Source organism: Pseudopipra pipra, chromosome 4 (assembly GCF_036250125.1).
Source record: "Pseudopipra pipra isolate bDixPip1 chromosome 4, bDixPip1.hap1, whole genome shotgun sequence".
Taxonomy (NCBI): Eukaryota; Metazoa; Chordata; class Aves; order Passeriformes; family Pipridae; genus Pseudopipra; species Pseudopipra pipra.
In genome coordinates, this window is record NC_087552.1 from 67,519,732 (window position 1) to 67,536,602 (window position 16,871).

Consider the following 16,871-nt stretch of genomic DNA (forward strand, 5'->3'; position numbering starts at 1 on the left):
AACCTAAATGACTCATCATGAGAGTAAGGGAGAAGACAACAATACTGTTTGCCTCTCCAGCTTGTCAGGTCTCCCAAAGTAATGCTCACAGCCTGGCTGGGCTCACTTCAAGTCATCTAAACACAGGTGTCTCAAATGATACTACATCCTCATGTTTAGCCAGCTGAATCATGTCCTTTGTATTTCTAGAGAGCATTACTATTCATATCAAAATCTACTGTGTTTCTGTTAAAAAGAGCGTGAAAAACCAGCATCTGCCTTCACTAAATGCAGTATTTCTGCAAGTCACAGGGAGGGAGTCTTGCCAGAATGCCCAAAATCTCAAATAACGGTTCTAAACACTGCAGCAGACCTCAAGCACAAGGGGGAATTGCAGTCCTCCTCCCCAGGGCCAGGCTGAAGGAGATGGTGTGTGATAATCATAGGCATGTTAATTCAGATTTAGGAGACTAAAACTGCAATGATAAAAAGTTCAAACCTAGTGTCAGTGAGAAACACCTCAGCCTTGTGAAAATTTAATAGGCTATCAAGGACATTTTTGCTGCAGTTTAATGTGCCCAAGTGCCAGCCATACAAATTTTTGCTGTCTGAGAACCAAAGTTACAGAACAGCTACTGGAAAGTTTTCACACTACTGTATTTGTAGAAACTAGTTGTCAGTGGGGGGGTGGGGTGTGTGTTTCTCCTTTCCTTTTTTTTTTTTTCTTTTTTTTTTTTTTTCATTTTCTCACCCTATTTTCAGCTCCTACCCTTCCCAGGACACTGACATCCCACCTAACATTATCTGAAACAGAATCTGATGAACAGAGCTACTTTTTTTCTTCTGTGTATAACATCTACAAAACTTAATGGGAATGGAGGTAGGGGTAGGTCAGTATAATTTTCCCTGCCATTTGAACCCCATTCATCACATTTGGCAGTGCAAAAGATGTATCTCCAGTTGGGTTATTTCTTACAGTGGACTCAGTGGAAGAGGTAGGTGTATAATAAACATCTGTACATTCATAAGAGAAAAAAAAGTTAGCTGCATTAGAGAAATACATATGTATTTATGAGTTTTGATATGAACTGACATACATGCAGGCAATAATGCTTTTCTTGCATTAAGAGAATATTTTGAACAGAAAGCTAATCTTTGCAATGTGAAGTAGAATCACAGTCTGTTTTTTTTTTTCCCTGTGTTAACCTCAAAGTTATTTCAGGTGATGTTTTGCTGGCTATACTGCACTAAAACGAAAGGAAGAGCTGCTTCTCTATCATGCAGTTGTCTCTGTGTATATTCACCATGGGATATGCCCACAGTGTCAGCTGGAGACTGTTTGCCTCAGGGCATCCACAGTGGCAGACCTGACCCTGCTCCCCTCACACACACCATGGGTTCAGCTCTCAGAGCCTTGGCACAAAGTCTCCTGGTTTTGGAGCCTCTCACCCACCTTCGGAGATGGAGTAAAAATTTAGCTATTTGTGCAGTTTTCACATGCAGCATGAGGTCACTATACAAGGCACAGGGCTTTTGTCAGACCAAAGCAGCCTAAACCCTACAAACACCTCTTGGATTGCTCAGCTCCTCTATATCCATGAAAAATAAAATAAAAAGAAAAAGAAAATCAGTATCTGAAGAGGGCATCCAATCCTAAATTCATTTTCTAGTGTGATCTTTTTGGGTTTGAAGGCTTGACCTTCCCTCTCTAATGACTCTCTAATAGCTTTGAGACCCCCCTTGCTTTAAAAGCGGGTGGAGAGGATCATCACTGAGGGACATCATGCTTGGAAAAGGCCAAGAACAAGCATTTGTAACTGGTTACTCATCCCTCCTTCAAACACTCTTTTGATGCTTTGGTGAGAACATACTTTCCCAGGTGGGGGTAGGATCCATCCTTCCACTTCGTGGGTCCTGGTCCAATACTGAATCCTCCTCCCCTTGATGCTCTGCCCAAATGTCTTCCTAGTGCACATTACTTATAGGGTTTTAAATGGTCCACTGACTTCTAGATTTTCTTCTGTTCCTTAACATGTTCCTAAAGAAGTCACAACCTGTAAGACTTAAGTATCTACTTTTTTCTTTGTTTTCTTTACCTTTCCACAAAGAAAAAAAAACCACAAAAAAGTTATTAATGGAAACCTGTCTCATCATACAGACCATTCTTCCCTGTTCTTGAGAAACAAGATCTCTTCAGCTTAGAAGGCTGTAGGAGCTTCTGTTTTTACTGAGAAATCCACCAGATGTAAACCAAAGTGGTCCCTAAACAATGGAATTGAAAGAATTATCTTGATTTTTAATGGCTATTATTCAGTGTTGCTGTGAGATAAAATATGTATGACAACATAAAACAAATAAAGAGAAACGAAAGATAATTCAATTTGCTGTAGTGTTCCTTTCTTCCATCCCACTTACCTCTCTGCAGAGAAACACAGAGCAGCTGTTTATTCTTTTCCTACTCTATCAGTTCTTTCCTGTTTAGGTTAAAAAAAAATCTAAGTAATATAAATGTAATATAAGTACTGGGGGTGAATAATTGATTTTCACACTTCTCTCTAGTAGATGGAACCACAGTGCAGCTAACCAATGCAGCTGGACCTGACTAATGACCACCTGAGCTTTTGCAAGTAATTTGTTTTTACCATAGCATCAAACCTTTGATTCTTTAACAACCAGGAACAGAGTTCCCTGTTAAGTCTTTAAGCTTTGGGGATTGAATAAAACCACTTACCTTTAAAGCCCCAATGAATTTTTGCTGAAAAAAACGATAATTTGTCCTTCAGCTTCCCTGAGTTCTCTGGTACAATTAAGCTTCTCTACAGAGGCATCATGTTAGGATTTATCTCACCTTAGGTATTTCTAGGATAGACATCTACTGCTGGGCCAGTCTAGACACACCTTGGACTGGTCATTAATGGAGAGAAATGAACACTTCTGGAGTGTGATTCATCTGACCCTGCCTTTGACACCCAGATGAGAAGATTTCTCTCTCTACAAAGCTCATCCCTCTTCTGTTGTAACTGACATCAGGTGCTAAATTTTACTTTATTGACTTTGCAAATGCAGTCAAGCACAGAAAATAATGAAAATCTACCACAAAGAAATTAATAAGTTAATTTCCTGACAAATTTCATAAGAAATTGTATTATCACAAATGACCATAAATATGGCCATTTTCTCCCCATACTGATAGTTCATATTCCAACATTTTATATGCAATTGCTGTTGGCAGAGCTGATAAGTCTACAGATTTCATCTTGTAGGAATATCAACCTGGAAAGCTTTGGTGGCAAGAACTGCCAGGGCCTGAATGCATCCTGGCAATTACACAGAAGCACTGTGCCAAACCAGGGGTTGTCAGGACTTTGGGGAGATAAGCAAACCTCCTGTGGTGCCTCACCCTCCTTGATGAGGAGTCCATTCCAAAAAGAAGCTCTCCTTGAGGTGTTTGCTTCCCAGGGGAGTGTAATCATACCTTGAGATGATGGGGCAGTAAAAAGAAGCTGGTTTGCTTTGCTTCTTTGGCCAGTAGTGTTGTGAAGAGCTGCAATAAAAAATAATCTTTGGGACAGGACACCTTCACCCTCATGAGTTTTTTCTATTTGTTAAAATGGAAGAGATGGTAATTATGGTATCTAACATTTGTGTAACAGAGGTGGCGGGGGGGCAGAGGGAGTGTTGTGAACCAGAGAGATGCTTAAGGGAGTAGAGAGAGAAATGTAGCAGAAAGACTCCAGAGAGGTGAAGGAAACTTCTGGGTGACTCCTGCATGTCCTCAGGAGCACTCCAAGGAGACTCTGGCAGTAACTAAGTAGACAAGTGAGAGCTTTCTGTCAGACTGGCAGGTGGTGGTGGGATTGCTTGTAAAGGGGAGTGATTGCTGGAGTAGAAATGCAGCCTGGAGCAGCAGGACTGGGTGTCCAGCCACAGGGCCAGACCACGTGTCCCACTGTGGGGACCACACTCACCGCTTGCACTGCTACAAGTGCATCACTACCCAAATATACCCTACCTGATAAACTCAGAGTCACCTAAGCCTGAACTAAAAGACACAATCATAAGGCACAGGGTCACATAATCCTCCTTGCTGCTGGTCAGCCCTTGCTGCTCAGATAAGCAAGGGGAGGTCCAGTTTATGACTCCTGGTGAAGCCTAGATATGAAATAACCCCAACCCCTGCAGCTGTGGGGACACAGGGGAGAGTGGGGGAAAGCCAGAGTCCCCCAGATCTTGCCACAGCACCCTTTGCTCAGCCTGACAAACAAAAGCCAGCCTGCAGCAAGGAGCTGTCCAGGAGAGCAGTGGGCTTGTGGTGGAGAGCAGTGGGAACCTCTGTGGAGACAGCTCTGTCTCTTGGCAAAAGGTGGGACAGGATGGATGGGTGGATGGACAAAGCTAGATAGCTGGATAGACAGGTAGACAGATGGAACATTTTGTGGCTGTTTGGCTGAGATAAAAGCAGTTTTGTGGGTTGGATGTGCTCAGCTGTTAGATCTGGGGGCCACCCTGCCCGGTTCCAGCCTCAACCTCCTTCCCTTCCTCTCCTTGGGAGAGCACCAAGCCCCTGAGGGGAGGCCACGGCTGCAGCAGAGGGGTGGGCTTGTGTTGCTTCTTTGCTTTGGCTTTTTAGGAGGCATTAAAGTGCACATGAGTGGTGGGTGTACTGGGAAGTCTGCAACAGGGAAGGGGGTCACGAGGTCCTGTCTCATCCGCAGCATGAGCCATGTGCCTGGAAACACTGGGTATGGAGGCAAAGTCCTTGTCCCCATGAATTCTAATTTTTTTTATCAAGAGAAAGTCACCAAGAAGGGTGAAAGAGTCGAGGACAGAGATGTATGGCCTGTTGGTGAAGAGTCTGAGCCCAATTAGCAGTTAATTGAAGTGCTTTAAGGCACACAGCACACCCACACTCCAGCTTCTAAAACCAACACAGCTTTTGTTGCCACTTTTCTGTAATTTCACTGAGGCAGTTTTAGGGTAGAGATGATTTTTTTAGCTCTGGTATAAATTAAAGCTTGTGCACATGCATGAACTTCGAGCTGTTTCTCCCAAGAACCTCCCCAAATCCCACAATACTTGCTATCAGTCCCAGAGGTGTACTGCATACTCCTCTGAGATACTGCTATCGGCGTCTGCACCGAGAGAATTGACAGGGGCCGGATCCACATGGCAAAGGCATTAACCTTATGCTCCACATCCCTGCCTGACTGTTCAGCCAGATAACCCTGCACATCCCAAAGCTTCAGCCTACACTCCTGAGAGGGGGATGGCCCCCAGTGCCCTTGCTGGGGGTGCTGCCTGGGTGATCTCCAGAGCCAGGTTGCCAGCAGGATCTTGCCTGGGTGTCCCTGAGCTGGCTGGCAGGGCCCTCCTGCAGCATTTATAACTGCCTCCAGAAACTGCTGTTCAGGAACAGACATCCCCAGAGGCCATTTCAGAAGCTATCAGTTTATTCCAGCTGCATCTAATTGGACTGAAGGCTGGAGTCCCATTTCCCCTCCCCAAATGGAAGGCCAGAGATTCTCTGCCTCACAAAGATGTTCCAGAGTTGGTCAGAAATAGCATCCTGTAGGTCTCACACACAACCAGTAGGGAACAGCCCATTTATGCTGTTTTTTACATAAGGTACTGCACAGGTGTAGGGAAGAGAAAGGGACTTGTGTGGCTCAGGGAACCCCCTCAGATGCATCTCCACCACTAAAGTATCCTCCTCAATAACAGTTTTGCTTGAACTCTGCTTCAATGGGATGTCCCTCAGAGCTACCTTGGATCTCAGGTGGGATTTTGGGTGAGTGCTCAAGCAGCATGTGGAGGCCCTGGCCACTGAGGCAGCCCTGTGCCTGGTGGCCAGGGCCAGGCAGGGCAGTGCCAGCAGTGCAGTGCCCAGGGCTGGCTCCACAGGTACTGTAAGGAGCTCCAAGGACATTTACACTTCTGAATGTGTTCGTATGAGCTGGAACGGCATGGAAATATAATCCAAGGACATGCATGAGATGCACAAAGATATTCCTATTTATCAGTGGAAGCAGGAAGGAGTGGTGTTTGCCCATGCTGGAGGGGGAGCTGGAAGAGATGCAGGCACCATCTGCACTGTGGTGTCAGTAACTTGACAGCAATACAGTTTAGGAAAAAACTGACATAAGTTTTAGATTTTATTCATTCGTACATTATTTACAGCAGTTGCTTTCATATTACAATTCTCTTTCATCTTTTCAGTTTTCACTTATAAAAAATTAACCAAATAAACCTTATATAACCAAATTTATCACAGCAGGTCTGGTTAATTTTCACAGTTACAGCGGCCATCAGGAACAGAACTTAAGTACCTACAAGTCATTTGTCCAGAGCACCTCACTTGCCCCTGCCTGAGGACACCCTGCTGCCCCTGGAGAGCTGGCTGGCTCCCGGGGCTCTGCCCACTGCAGACTGAGAGACCACACCCTCTCACAGGATAAGCTTTGTAAGTTGGAGCTCAAATGCTTAAAGCACATCAAGGGATAACTTGGACACATCTTAACACATCCTGCCACACCAGAGGAACAGGTGTGTGTTGATACCTTGACAGTATGCAAACATCTTTCCAACAGAGCTGACTCCTGCTTCCCTCCGTAGAAAATTAGAGTAATTTATTCTATTTTCTGCTGTTGTGGAGCCCCAGTTGTGCAGTAGCAGAGTACACTGGGATACAAACTGTGGCAATGAACGTTTACCTTCCTCTGTGTGACTGACAGCTCTTCCTTGTGTCTGTGTCTCCCACCAGGAACAGTATTTGCAATAACTTGCCCTTAAAACTTTGGTGAAAAACCTGCGCTGCATAAGACTCAAAGTGACTCAGGTGGAGGGACCCCACATGGGCAAGTTCTTGGCCAAGGTGATGTCTAGTCCCAGGATGGCCTCCCCTAGTACTTAATCCTGCTCCCCAGGTGCAACAACAGCACTGATGCCAGCATGTTCCTAATGGTATCACCTTCATTAACTATCTCCCTGGGCTCTCCCCCACGTGCTCATTTGCTTTACAGTGATAATTATTGCTGTTTTAGAATATGTTTCATTTTTCTTTGAGGACTTGTAGCCACTTCCCATTACAAAGTACAGTACATACTATGCTGAACATAGAAAACACAAGACTCATTTCACATCAGTCTTGTACAACGGTGAAGAGATGCAGAGTAAGAGGCTGTTTGGGGGAATCCAAGTTTCTATTTAGGCGTGAGTGAATAAGCCACTGCCTTAAATGTGAGCAGTTCTGGTAAGCAATTTAGCCTGTTTTGTTTTGGTTTTTTTTTTTTTTTTTTTCAACTGACATTGGACATTTTCCAAATGCATACCACACATCTGTTTAACACTACCAAAAAAATATTTTTTTTTCCTTTACCGCTTTTGTCTCAAGAAGACTTTTGCTTTAATAAAATAACACAAGCACACAAACTGCTTAAAGCTAACAGCCCAGCACAATCATAAGTACAACTCACAAAGCAACGGATGCTTTGTTAAACCTAATTACATTTTAAAAAAAAAAATCAAATATACATATTACAAGGCAAAAGGATTAAGCTTTGGAGGAAAAGAAATTGAAAACAATGTTAGCTATAAGTTCATTATGCTTATATAGCAGTAGCTGCTTCTGCATTCAAATGTGTTACTCGTAAATAAATTTACAGTTGCATCATGTATTTGTTATGCTCTTGGTCTCACTAAGTCTGTCTTCTACTATTTAGATGTTAAAAGCATATTCTCTCTTGCAGGTGACCATTGTGCAATACAAAGACAGCACTGAACAGTGATCAAACTCCAAAAGCTGACTTAGAGCTTGTTATTTTAAACAATACTGTGTTTTGACTAAACTCTCACTTGTTCAAATTAATCTCTTGTTTTATTTTCAGTGAAATGTACTCCCAATCACCCCTAAGGTAGCAGGTTTTGGTAGGAAATAAACATAAGCTCTGTTGCATAGTCTCTAGGACTGGGGGATGCAAGAGCATACCAATTTTTTTCTCAAGATTCTGTGTGGATGTATTTTGAGGGAGAAAAAAAAGAGAAAATTATCCTTTTGCATTTTAAAGCTTATTTAACACTTAGTATTCCTTTGTTTTCTTTACATGGTACAGTATATTCCACTGCAAGACTCCCATTAGTGTGGAATTAAAATGCCTTTATTAAATAGAGTGCATACCAACAGTGTCACACTAGCACTAATGAAACACAGGCTCCAGCACAGCAAAAATGAGACTGTTAATTCAGAGGTAACCAGAGGTGGTTCCTGACTTTGTGTGTTTGGCAGTTCGGAATTCCCTGCAGTCAGTCTCTATCCATTTGCACCTCAGCCAGCAAATCTGGCAAATTAAAAGGCAGCAGACCTGCATCACAGATGGGTACAGATCAGCAGCAGCAAGGATTGTGACAAGGCTTTGCAAAACCACAGTTCCCTTGGGAATTCTGATCATGAGACTTTCTGTACTTGCAGCTGGCCACTGCAAGGACAGGGCCTGAGCCCCCCCAGGCACCAAACACCTTCTGCTCCCAGGTGTGCAGCACCAGGACCCCACCAGGCATATACTGTCCCCAACAGCCACCTGCTGACCCTTAGTCCTACCTCTCCTACAGAGGGACTTAAAAATTCTAACATCGTGACCTAAAGCATCATCCTCATTTCCCATGACAATAAACAACAGGGGGGTGGGGGAAAATGACTCCCCAGGTCCCAACAACCCGGGACAGATGTCCTCAGGGTCACTTGCCCCCTGCATTTGCTGAAAGGCAAAGCTGAAGCAAGTTCAGATGCAGAGCTGGCCCTTGGGGATTTTAAGAATTTAGATGCATCCATCTTGAATATAGCAGAAGAATGACTTGTGCCCTGCAAGCTGTGACACAAGTTTCGGGGGTGCAGCTACCTCTGCAGCATCACAAAGGGCAGTCCTGCCTCTGTGCCCCACACCACCCCCACTGCACACAACCAGCTCAGCCCTGCAGTGCTGCTGCACCTCGCACCTGAAGAGCAGAGCACCCACATAGTCTCCTTTCAACACTGTTAAACTGATCTTGCTCCCAACAAACATCTTAAAAACAAGCCTGTTTGTCCCTGACAGGGTCACTGCTGGCTATCTCCTTCCAGCCTGAAAAGCCCTGCAGCCAAGGCACCCCCTCTCCTCCCTGCAGCAGCACCCACTCCCTTGGCTGCTCCCCAAGCTGCAGGGAAGAGCACAGGTCCTGCCACTCAGTCCTGTGTGTGGGCACAGCCTGCAGCACGTCTGGAGAGAGGTAAAGGCTTGCTCAGAAACACTGTCCCCCATCACACATGGGGACAGAGAGGTGGGGGAAAAGAGTGGCTTTCGGTTGATGGGAACACCCCAAAGGCAATGCCCTGAACTTCCCAGTGGAGACACATTACAGTTGCCATTCCCAAGCATCTTGCAGGTGCTGTCTGATTCACAGAGGGAAAACACAGTGTGAATTACAACAAATACGAATTTAAGGGTTTCAAGATAGATTAGAAACCACTTTGTTGGTTTCATTGCTTAGCGTTACTGGCCTGGATCTGTTCAGGGGCCAAGCTTCCCAGAGAGCTTATTGCCAAATATGACATGTGCTGGAGATGCCAGTTTGCTCAGGATGTGCAGGGAGTTCCCACTCACTCCACAGCGAATGGCCCAGGCTGTGCTGGAGGACTGGAGCAGCCCTGAGGCCCTGGACCTCTGCCACAGCAATGCAATTTCCCCCTTTTTTCCTCCTTTTTTACTTTTTTTTTTTTTAACTTTTGGACATCACACCTGGTTCCTTCCTCGGGGACAAAGGGCTCTGTCCTAGGCCCCTCCAAGCAGAAGGCTCTTGAGCAGTGCCCAATGCACAGGGATTAGCAGAAAAAGCCCCATGCTAAGGAGAGAGAAGCCAGGTGAGGAAACTGCACTCCCTGTGCCACCAGCTGGCACACAGCACAAGGGCAGGGGGCTGTGACAGCCCATCTGCACTGTAAAGTAAGAGCAGGCATCTGGCACAGCTGGGGGAAGTGCCTTCACATCTCCAACACATCCTCTACCTAAATCTGAAGTGGTCTTACTGGCCACCACATTTACCAACTGAGGCCCAAACCCAAGAGATGCTCTACTCTTCCTCACACTTCAGCCAGAATTATCCTTGAAAAGAGAAATCACGAATATAAATCAGGAGCCTCCCCTCCCATCTCACATTGACATGAGACTCTGTGGCAATCAAGACTCAAGAACTGGCAATAGGATATCAAGGGTTTTCTGGCAACAAAACCAAACCCACAACCATCTTGTGCTGCTCTGCACCCACCCAGCCACAGAACTGGGATGGGAAGACTCCAGAGATGATGCTCAGGCCCAGAGAGAGGGCTGTGCTGACCACAGCTATCGGGGGCAGGAGAAGCAAGAAGTTCCCCAAGGGGGGCTGCAAAGCCAGGACTGGGGGTCACAAATGAGGAGCTGTGGGATCTTTTCCATGCAGCATTGTTTAAACCAGCACACCCTGAAAGAGGCAGAGCAGACGAATGGATCTGCCAAAGGCAACTCAGCCTCAACACACTGCCCTGCAAGGTGCACTGTGCTCTACCTGTACACTCACCCAGGCAGCAGGGGCAAGGCAGGTTGGGCCCTGGGGGCAGCAGGAGAGCCTGGCATGGTCCAAAGCCCCGGGGACACACAGAGCAGCAACTGTGTGGCTCCAGAGCTGAGCCTGAGCTATCGCATTTAGGGAAACTTCTCTTGAATGCAGACAAAACAACAGTATCACTTGATGCTTTTAAGTCCAACCTTGTCTAATCCTATTCAGAGCAGCTCTGGGCGGGAGAACAGCAACAACGCTGGAGGTGGTGTACCCCTGTCCCACCACTGCTACAGGGGATGCAGCCCTGGCAGCCCTCTCTGTCTTCTGAGGAGAGCAAATCCTATTTGGCAGCCAGCCCTTTCCTTCAGAAACAAGCTGTCCTGGCTGGAGAACTGGGAGCAACCAGCTGGATTTCTTCCAAAAAGCCTGGTCACAAAGCAACTGGCAGAAGCGTTAAGGGAATAAATTTGCTTGGCAGCTACTGGCCAAGTGGCAATGATTCAATCCTTATCTGTGCATCTCCAGCTGGGGGAGGAATGCAGACAGCACCTTGAAAGCCATACCTTTCCAAAGCACCTCTTCCCCAGGGAAACTCAACAGGTATTACACGATCAGATACTGTAATATCATCAGTTAAGGTTTACACACATTAAAGAAAATACTGGTAACCTGATGGTACTTCTGCGTCTGTGGGATCTGGTGGGATTTATTCCAGTTTTGGATATTCTGACAGGATGTGGAGTTTTATTACAAAGGCACAGGTATCAAATAAAACCAGCAACATTATTTTAATTAAATATCCTAATAAAAAAATTAATGCTCAATTTAGGCTTTACATATTCCTCCCTTATTAAAAGACTAGTTTTTGTTTCTGTTTTCCCTCTGGAAAGGTTTTAGTGCAGTGATTATATAGCAACAGAAAAATAAACTAAAAAAGGCACAAACTGTTTTGTTTTTCTTTCAGCTTTTGCTAACACTTTATATTTGTCTGTTTTACTTCGGTTAATAAATCACTGAATGCAGCAAGAAAATATTCTGCCAATTTCTGTACACTATACAAGAACCCCTACCAACAGTACATTATTTCAGCTTCAGGAGAAATGTACAGCATAGAAAGACTTTTAAAAATATAGTGCCCCATACAGAAATTTTGTTAATTAAACTCATGGTCTCTTGCTACAGTGCCCTTCACCATCCTTGTTTCTCCCCCCTTATTGCTGGGACACACACTGGGACTCTGTCCCTCCAACTCCTTAAAGGCTGGGCCAAGCTCAATCCCACCACTGAAAGCGCTACCGGTGTTGTGCCAAATGGCTCCTCCACCCCCAGCATCAGTGCCCGGTCCATGAACCAGCAGGGATGGGGTGAATCCCCTCCCCTCTGCTCTCATTCAGCATCACTGGCCATGTCTCAGTGCTGGGAAAGCTTTCGCCTGGAGAGGAAAGGGCAGCTCCCGGTAGGAGTAAGAGAGACAGCACCCCCTGTCCAAGGTCCATGCTGTCTGCCCCCACTTCCACCCCATGGCTCCTTCCTTCTAAGGCTCTCCCGCTGATGCTTCCATTGTATTTGCAAGTGAAAGCACGGTTAACACATGCTCTACCCTTTCACCAAGTTCATGACGAGGTGGTGGGGTTACCCCCTCAACACACACATAATACTTCATAAAATAGTAATTATTTTTTTCCCCAGGAATTGAAGGGCTTTTTCCCTTTAAATGTATTAGCTGAGCCAAACCCCTCTACCCACCCCAAATTAAGTGCAGCCAGAAATGGTTTACTGTAATACCTCTGACACCACGCTTTAAAAATTAAAACCTACCGATCTTCTTTTTCCCCAAGACATAATTCATGCAAGGTTGCTATTTGTTTAAATAAGTTATAAAAGTTGATATCTCAGGCTAGAAGAAGCTGTAGTCTTGGTTATTCTTTAGTTGGCAGGCACTGTACATACATACTGGGTACAGACACATGCCGAATCTGCTTTGCATTGCTTTTTGCATTGTACAATTCACAAATCTGACATCATTAAAGCAGTTAATTACCTTTGATGGAAGGCTGCAGTGAGGCCATCTACATTTATCAAACAAGCAGCTGGTTAAGATAATAAGTACGTTTCCCCCCCCACCCCGGCACTCCCCAAAATGCTATTATCTGTCACACGTTGCTTCTCTGAAGTGGTGAGATTTGGTGCGCACATTAATGTGCAAATGTGTTGCCATAGGAACTGCAGCCTCCATTACGCCTCAACGACACCATTCAGCAAAAGCCAAAACTAAAAATAACAACAACAACAACAAAATAACCCTTAAAAATAAAAACAAACAACAAAAAAACCCCCAAAAGGCAGCAAAGAGAAAGTCCAACGCACATGCGGAGTCTGGCCCAGGACTGCAGATTACACGTGGCTACGGAACAGCACAGGAGATATTTAGGTTTGATCTTAACTTCACACTATGGTACAATGGGGCTCAGTTCAGCCGGTCCGAGTTTGTGCTGGCTTAGGAAGGAGGGGGAGGTGGAGTGGAGTTGTGGTTACCGGATGCACCCAGGGTCTCTCAGGCATTTGGCAGAATGAGGCACATCCAAAAAAAGTGCAACACCAGTGCCGTGGTGGCAGTGCGATGTGTTTGAGTGCGTGCACGCGCTTTCCTCTTCATGCATTGTAGCAAGCGGGTTGGGGCAGGGGGGTGGGGTTTGCCCCCCACCTTTTCTTTGAAAACTATTAACCAGTAAATAACGGCAGGACGAATGCGTGTTCTACTTTACTGGTGTGTGAAATACTGAAAACTGCATTCAAGTAATATTTCTGCACTATTATGAATGCATCACTATGTTATATTATCTTACATTTGGAAAAGGAGAAGACTATGTACACCAGAGCAAGTGGTACTATTCTGCAGTTAAGTTTCTGTGCTTTACGGAGGTACCTGGGAAGGAGAGGCCGCTGCTCCGCTCTGCCCCGCCGGGTCGCAGGACTCCCAGCACCACCACCTACAGCATGCGAGGAAGGGCCGGCCCATCGAGCTGAACGGAGCAAACCAAAAGGTGACATGAGGGAACAAAAACTCAACCCAAAATTGGCAAATCAACGGTGATGAGAAACAGAAGGGTAATTTATTATTTTTGAAGGAGGAGGAAGAGGAGGAAAAAAATTTTTTTTTTTTTCTCGTTTGTTTGGTTGGGTTTTTTTTTTTTTTTTTTTATTCTTCCCGCAGCTGCAGGCGGTAGCGGTGGTAGCGGACCTGGAAAAACATTCTCTCCAGTAAGGAGCGTGTCATCCCTGGCAGGGCATAATGTTCGACGACACCCACGTGCTTGAACCCCAAGGACTCATAGAGCTTGTGGGCTGCCATCTTCACGGCCGTGGTTCCCAGCACGACAGAGGAGTAGTTGTTGAGCATGGCAAACTCCAGCACTTTGCGGCCCAGGGCCTTGGCGATCCCTTTGCCGCGGTAGTTGGAGTCGACGGACATGCGGCGAAGCTCCACCGTGTTGTCTTCCTCGTTGCCCCGCGCCGCCACGATCCCCACCACGTTGCCGTCCAGGACGGCGACCCAGAAGCAGGAGCCTGTGGGAGATAAAGCAGCACATGTAGTCACCAGCCATCCTGGACAGACAAGTGCCCATTGCCAAACACACAAGTGGGAGCAGGGCTTGGGGTCCAAAATCACCTGTCACACGTGGGGACTAACGACCTCCATAAATAAGGACCAAACTCTTTTCTCTTGACACACTGAAGGGAATGTTGCTTTCCCGAGGAAAATGCACAGCAAAGTCCCTACGAACCAAAGGAAGATTCCCAGGGACCAGGTGTTATGGAGTGCATTTGGCTGCCTTCACAGACAGGAAACAGTCCCCAGCCAATGGTGGTACATGATGGGCAACTTCTGACCTGCTCGCAGTCACACTCTCCTGTCCTACCACATAACTTCACTGCAGCGAGTCCCAGATCCCTCCCGGCACAGCAAAACCCACCCTGGCTGCTCGTTGCATCACACCCTGTAATGAGGGGTTGGCACAGGCAGCCTGTTGTGTTCTTTGCTGCCAAAATCCTCCTTTACTGGAGGTTGCACTTTTCAGAGGCTCTCATCTCCAGGTCAACAGCTTGCCCGAGGCATGGGCAGGACATCATCGGGCTGGACTCACCAGCTGAGAGTGTGCTCTGGGCAGACCCATGGCCTCTGAAGAGAGCAGGGGCAGCGCTCGCAGGCAGGAGCTCATGGGGGAGAAGCACAGGGCAGTGCACAAAGCATCTTTGGAGATGTAAGAGGGCAGGATTCAACTGAATGACAGTGAGGATGGGGAAAGGCTGAGCTTCTTTCCCTAGTGCTGTGGTGAGAGGTGTGGAGCCAGCTCAGAACAGGATGGGAGCCTCTGTGGTGGGGGATGAGGAGCTAGTGGGGCCTCCCCAGGTCAGGGAAAGCTGTGCCTGCTCTGGGGCAGACACATTGGGACTCATGAGCATGTTGCTTTTCAGGTGTGATGCAATAGCTGTCCTGACTGCTCAGGACTCCCAGTGGCTCCTCCTGCTACCTGCTTCTCTATCCACAAGGACCTGATATGAAAAGTTAAATAAGTGACTGCCTGGCTTATTTCTGACCTCTCTCCATGCACGTCGGATATGTAAGTGCATTCTCCTCTTAGAGACTTCAGTGCAAAACTTGTCTAAGACAGCTTCAAACAGAAAATCCAAACTGGGCTGCAAGATGCTGGTAGTGAGAAACTGGGACCATTAATGGCAGCATAGCACCAGCAGGGGAAAACAGCACAAACATCTAGAAAGAGCATCTCCTGTGCACAGTCAAGACCAGGCTCACCCACTCCTTCCCTGCAGGTTGGGGTGCTTGTGGACAGATCCCCCTTGCTCTGGAGCTACTGCTGCTCCTCCTCTGCTGCCCTGTGCCAGGTGAGAGCCTCTCACAAGCTGGAAACACTGTGCTCAAGCAACTCAGGCCAAACCCACATAGTTTCAGCAAGCAAAACCAGCCTATCCTCAGTTACACTGGCACTGGTCAGTGGGCACGCTGCTCCGGGGATGAGGATGCAGCTTAAAGAATAGGCTGTGCTTTTGGGGTACGGGGGGTCAGCACAGTCACTCTGCTGTGAGGTGTCTTGCCCAGAAGAAAAGCACTGACTTTCAGTGCTCTGGAGCAACATGGTTTCATCCAGGGGAAGAGGATTCCATCACAGGAGAAACCCCTGGTGCAGGCAGTGGCCTTCTTCCCCAATGCTAAGCAGAAGAGAACCTGACTTGGGTAGCAGCTCCATCTTTAGCACCAGCCCTGCCAATCAATCAAACCCAAATGCACGACACATCTCTGTAAAGACCAGAGTTAAACAGCCCAGGTGGGTGCTCAGGGGTGCACAGCACCACTTCCCCTACAAAACTGGGGGGGGAAATTATTAAAACAACTCTGAGTACTCTGTCACTGGAGGAAAGCAAAGCACTGGAGGGGTGGTGGGAAGTGCCTGCTGCCTGCAGGACAAATGCACCTTGTGACTCCACAAAGCCATCAGAAAGAAATGGGCCAAGGTCTTCCCCGCTTCCCCACAGCACAGCACAGCTGCCAAGGAAGAGCCAGGTACAAACAAAGGGTGGGGAACCAGCCCAGGTTCACCCCAGCACACCAGGTTTGTCCCCACCTTCAGAGCAATGCACAGCTCCAGTGACGCTCACTTTTGTTCCCCCTGCAAGTCATTTTGCTGCTGCTATCTAGGCCAACTGCTAATTTTTAAAACACCGGGGCCCATCTTGACCCATTTATCACGAGCAGTTAAGATGTCTCTGCTCCGCAGCTTGTTCCCCTGTGCTCGCTTGGATCTCACAACGTAATTTATTCAGACACGACCCCAGATGAACACCTACAAGCAATGAAACCCAGCAGCCGCCCTCCCTCCGAATACAAATCACAGGGTAGAGAGCTCACCGCTGTTTTTACCCTGTTCCTCACGTGGTGGTGGTGCCCAAGGCACTCCCCAGCCCATCCATCACACCCCTGGCCACACGGCAAGCACACCACAACATCAGGGCCGCAGGGATCCTCACCCCTACAGGCACGGCCATCGCTCCTGTGGTGCAGTCTCAAAAGGAGGTTTATCCCCAGCACCCACCCAGTTGTGGGGCAGCCCCCAAAAGCGCCACAAAGCAGCCATCAGCTGTTATCCCTGAGATGCAGCCAGTGGCACAGCTGTCACATCCCCCTCATCCAGCCCCATGCACAGCAACTCCTCCTGGAGCTGCTTCTTCAACAAGGTTGTCTCGATTTCTTCAGACCAGAGACACAACCTAGGTTCCTCTCAACCTGAGGTTACACAATTGCTTCTGTGATT

At 47.0% G+C, this 16,871-nt stretch overlaps 1 protein-coding gene across 2 annotated transcripts in view; it reads right to left on the reverse strand.

The window, feature by feature from the left end:
• Window positions 1-6,100: 6,100 nt before the first annotated feature.
• Window positions 6,101-16,871, reverse strand: part of NAT8L (N-acetyltransferase 8 like) — a 35,117-nt gene continuing 24,346 nt past the window's right edge. For both annotated transcript variants that reach the window (XM_064653418.1, XM_064653419.1), the window contains exon 3: window positions 6,101-14,109. In XM_064653418.1, the coding sequence (XP_064509488.1) occupies window positions 13,742-14,109 (368 nt within the window). In that variant the 3' untranslated portion in view covers window positions 6,101-13,741. The remainder of the gene's footprint in view (window positions 14,110-16,871) is intronic.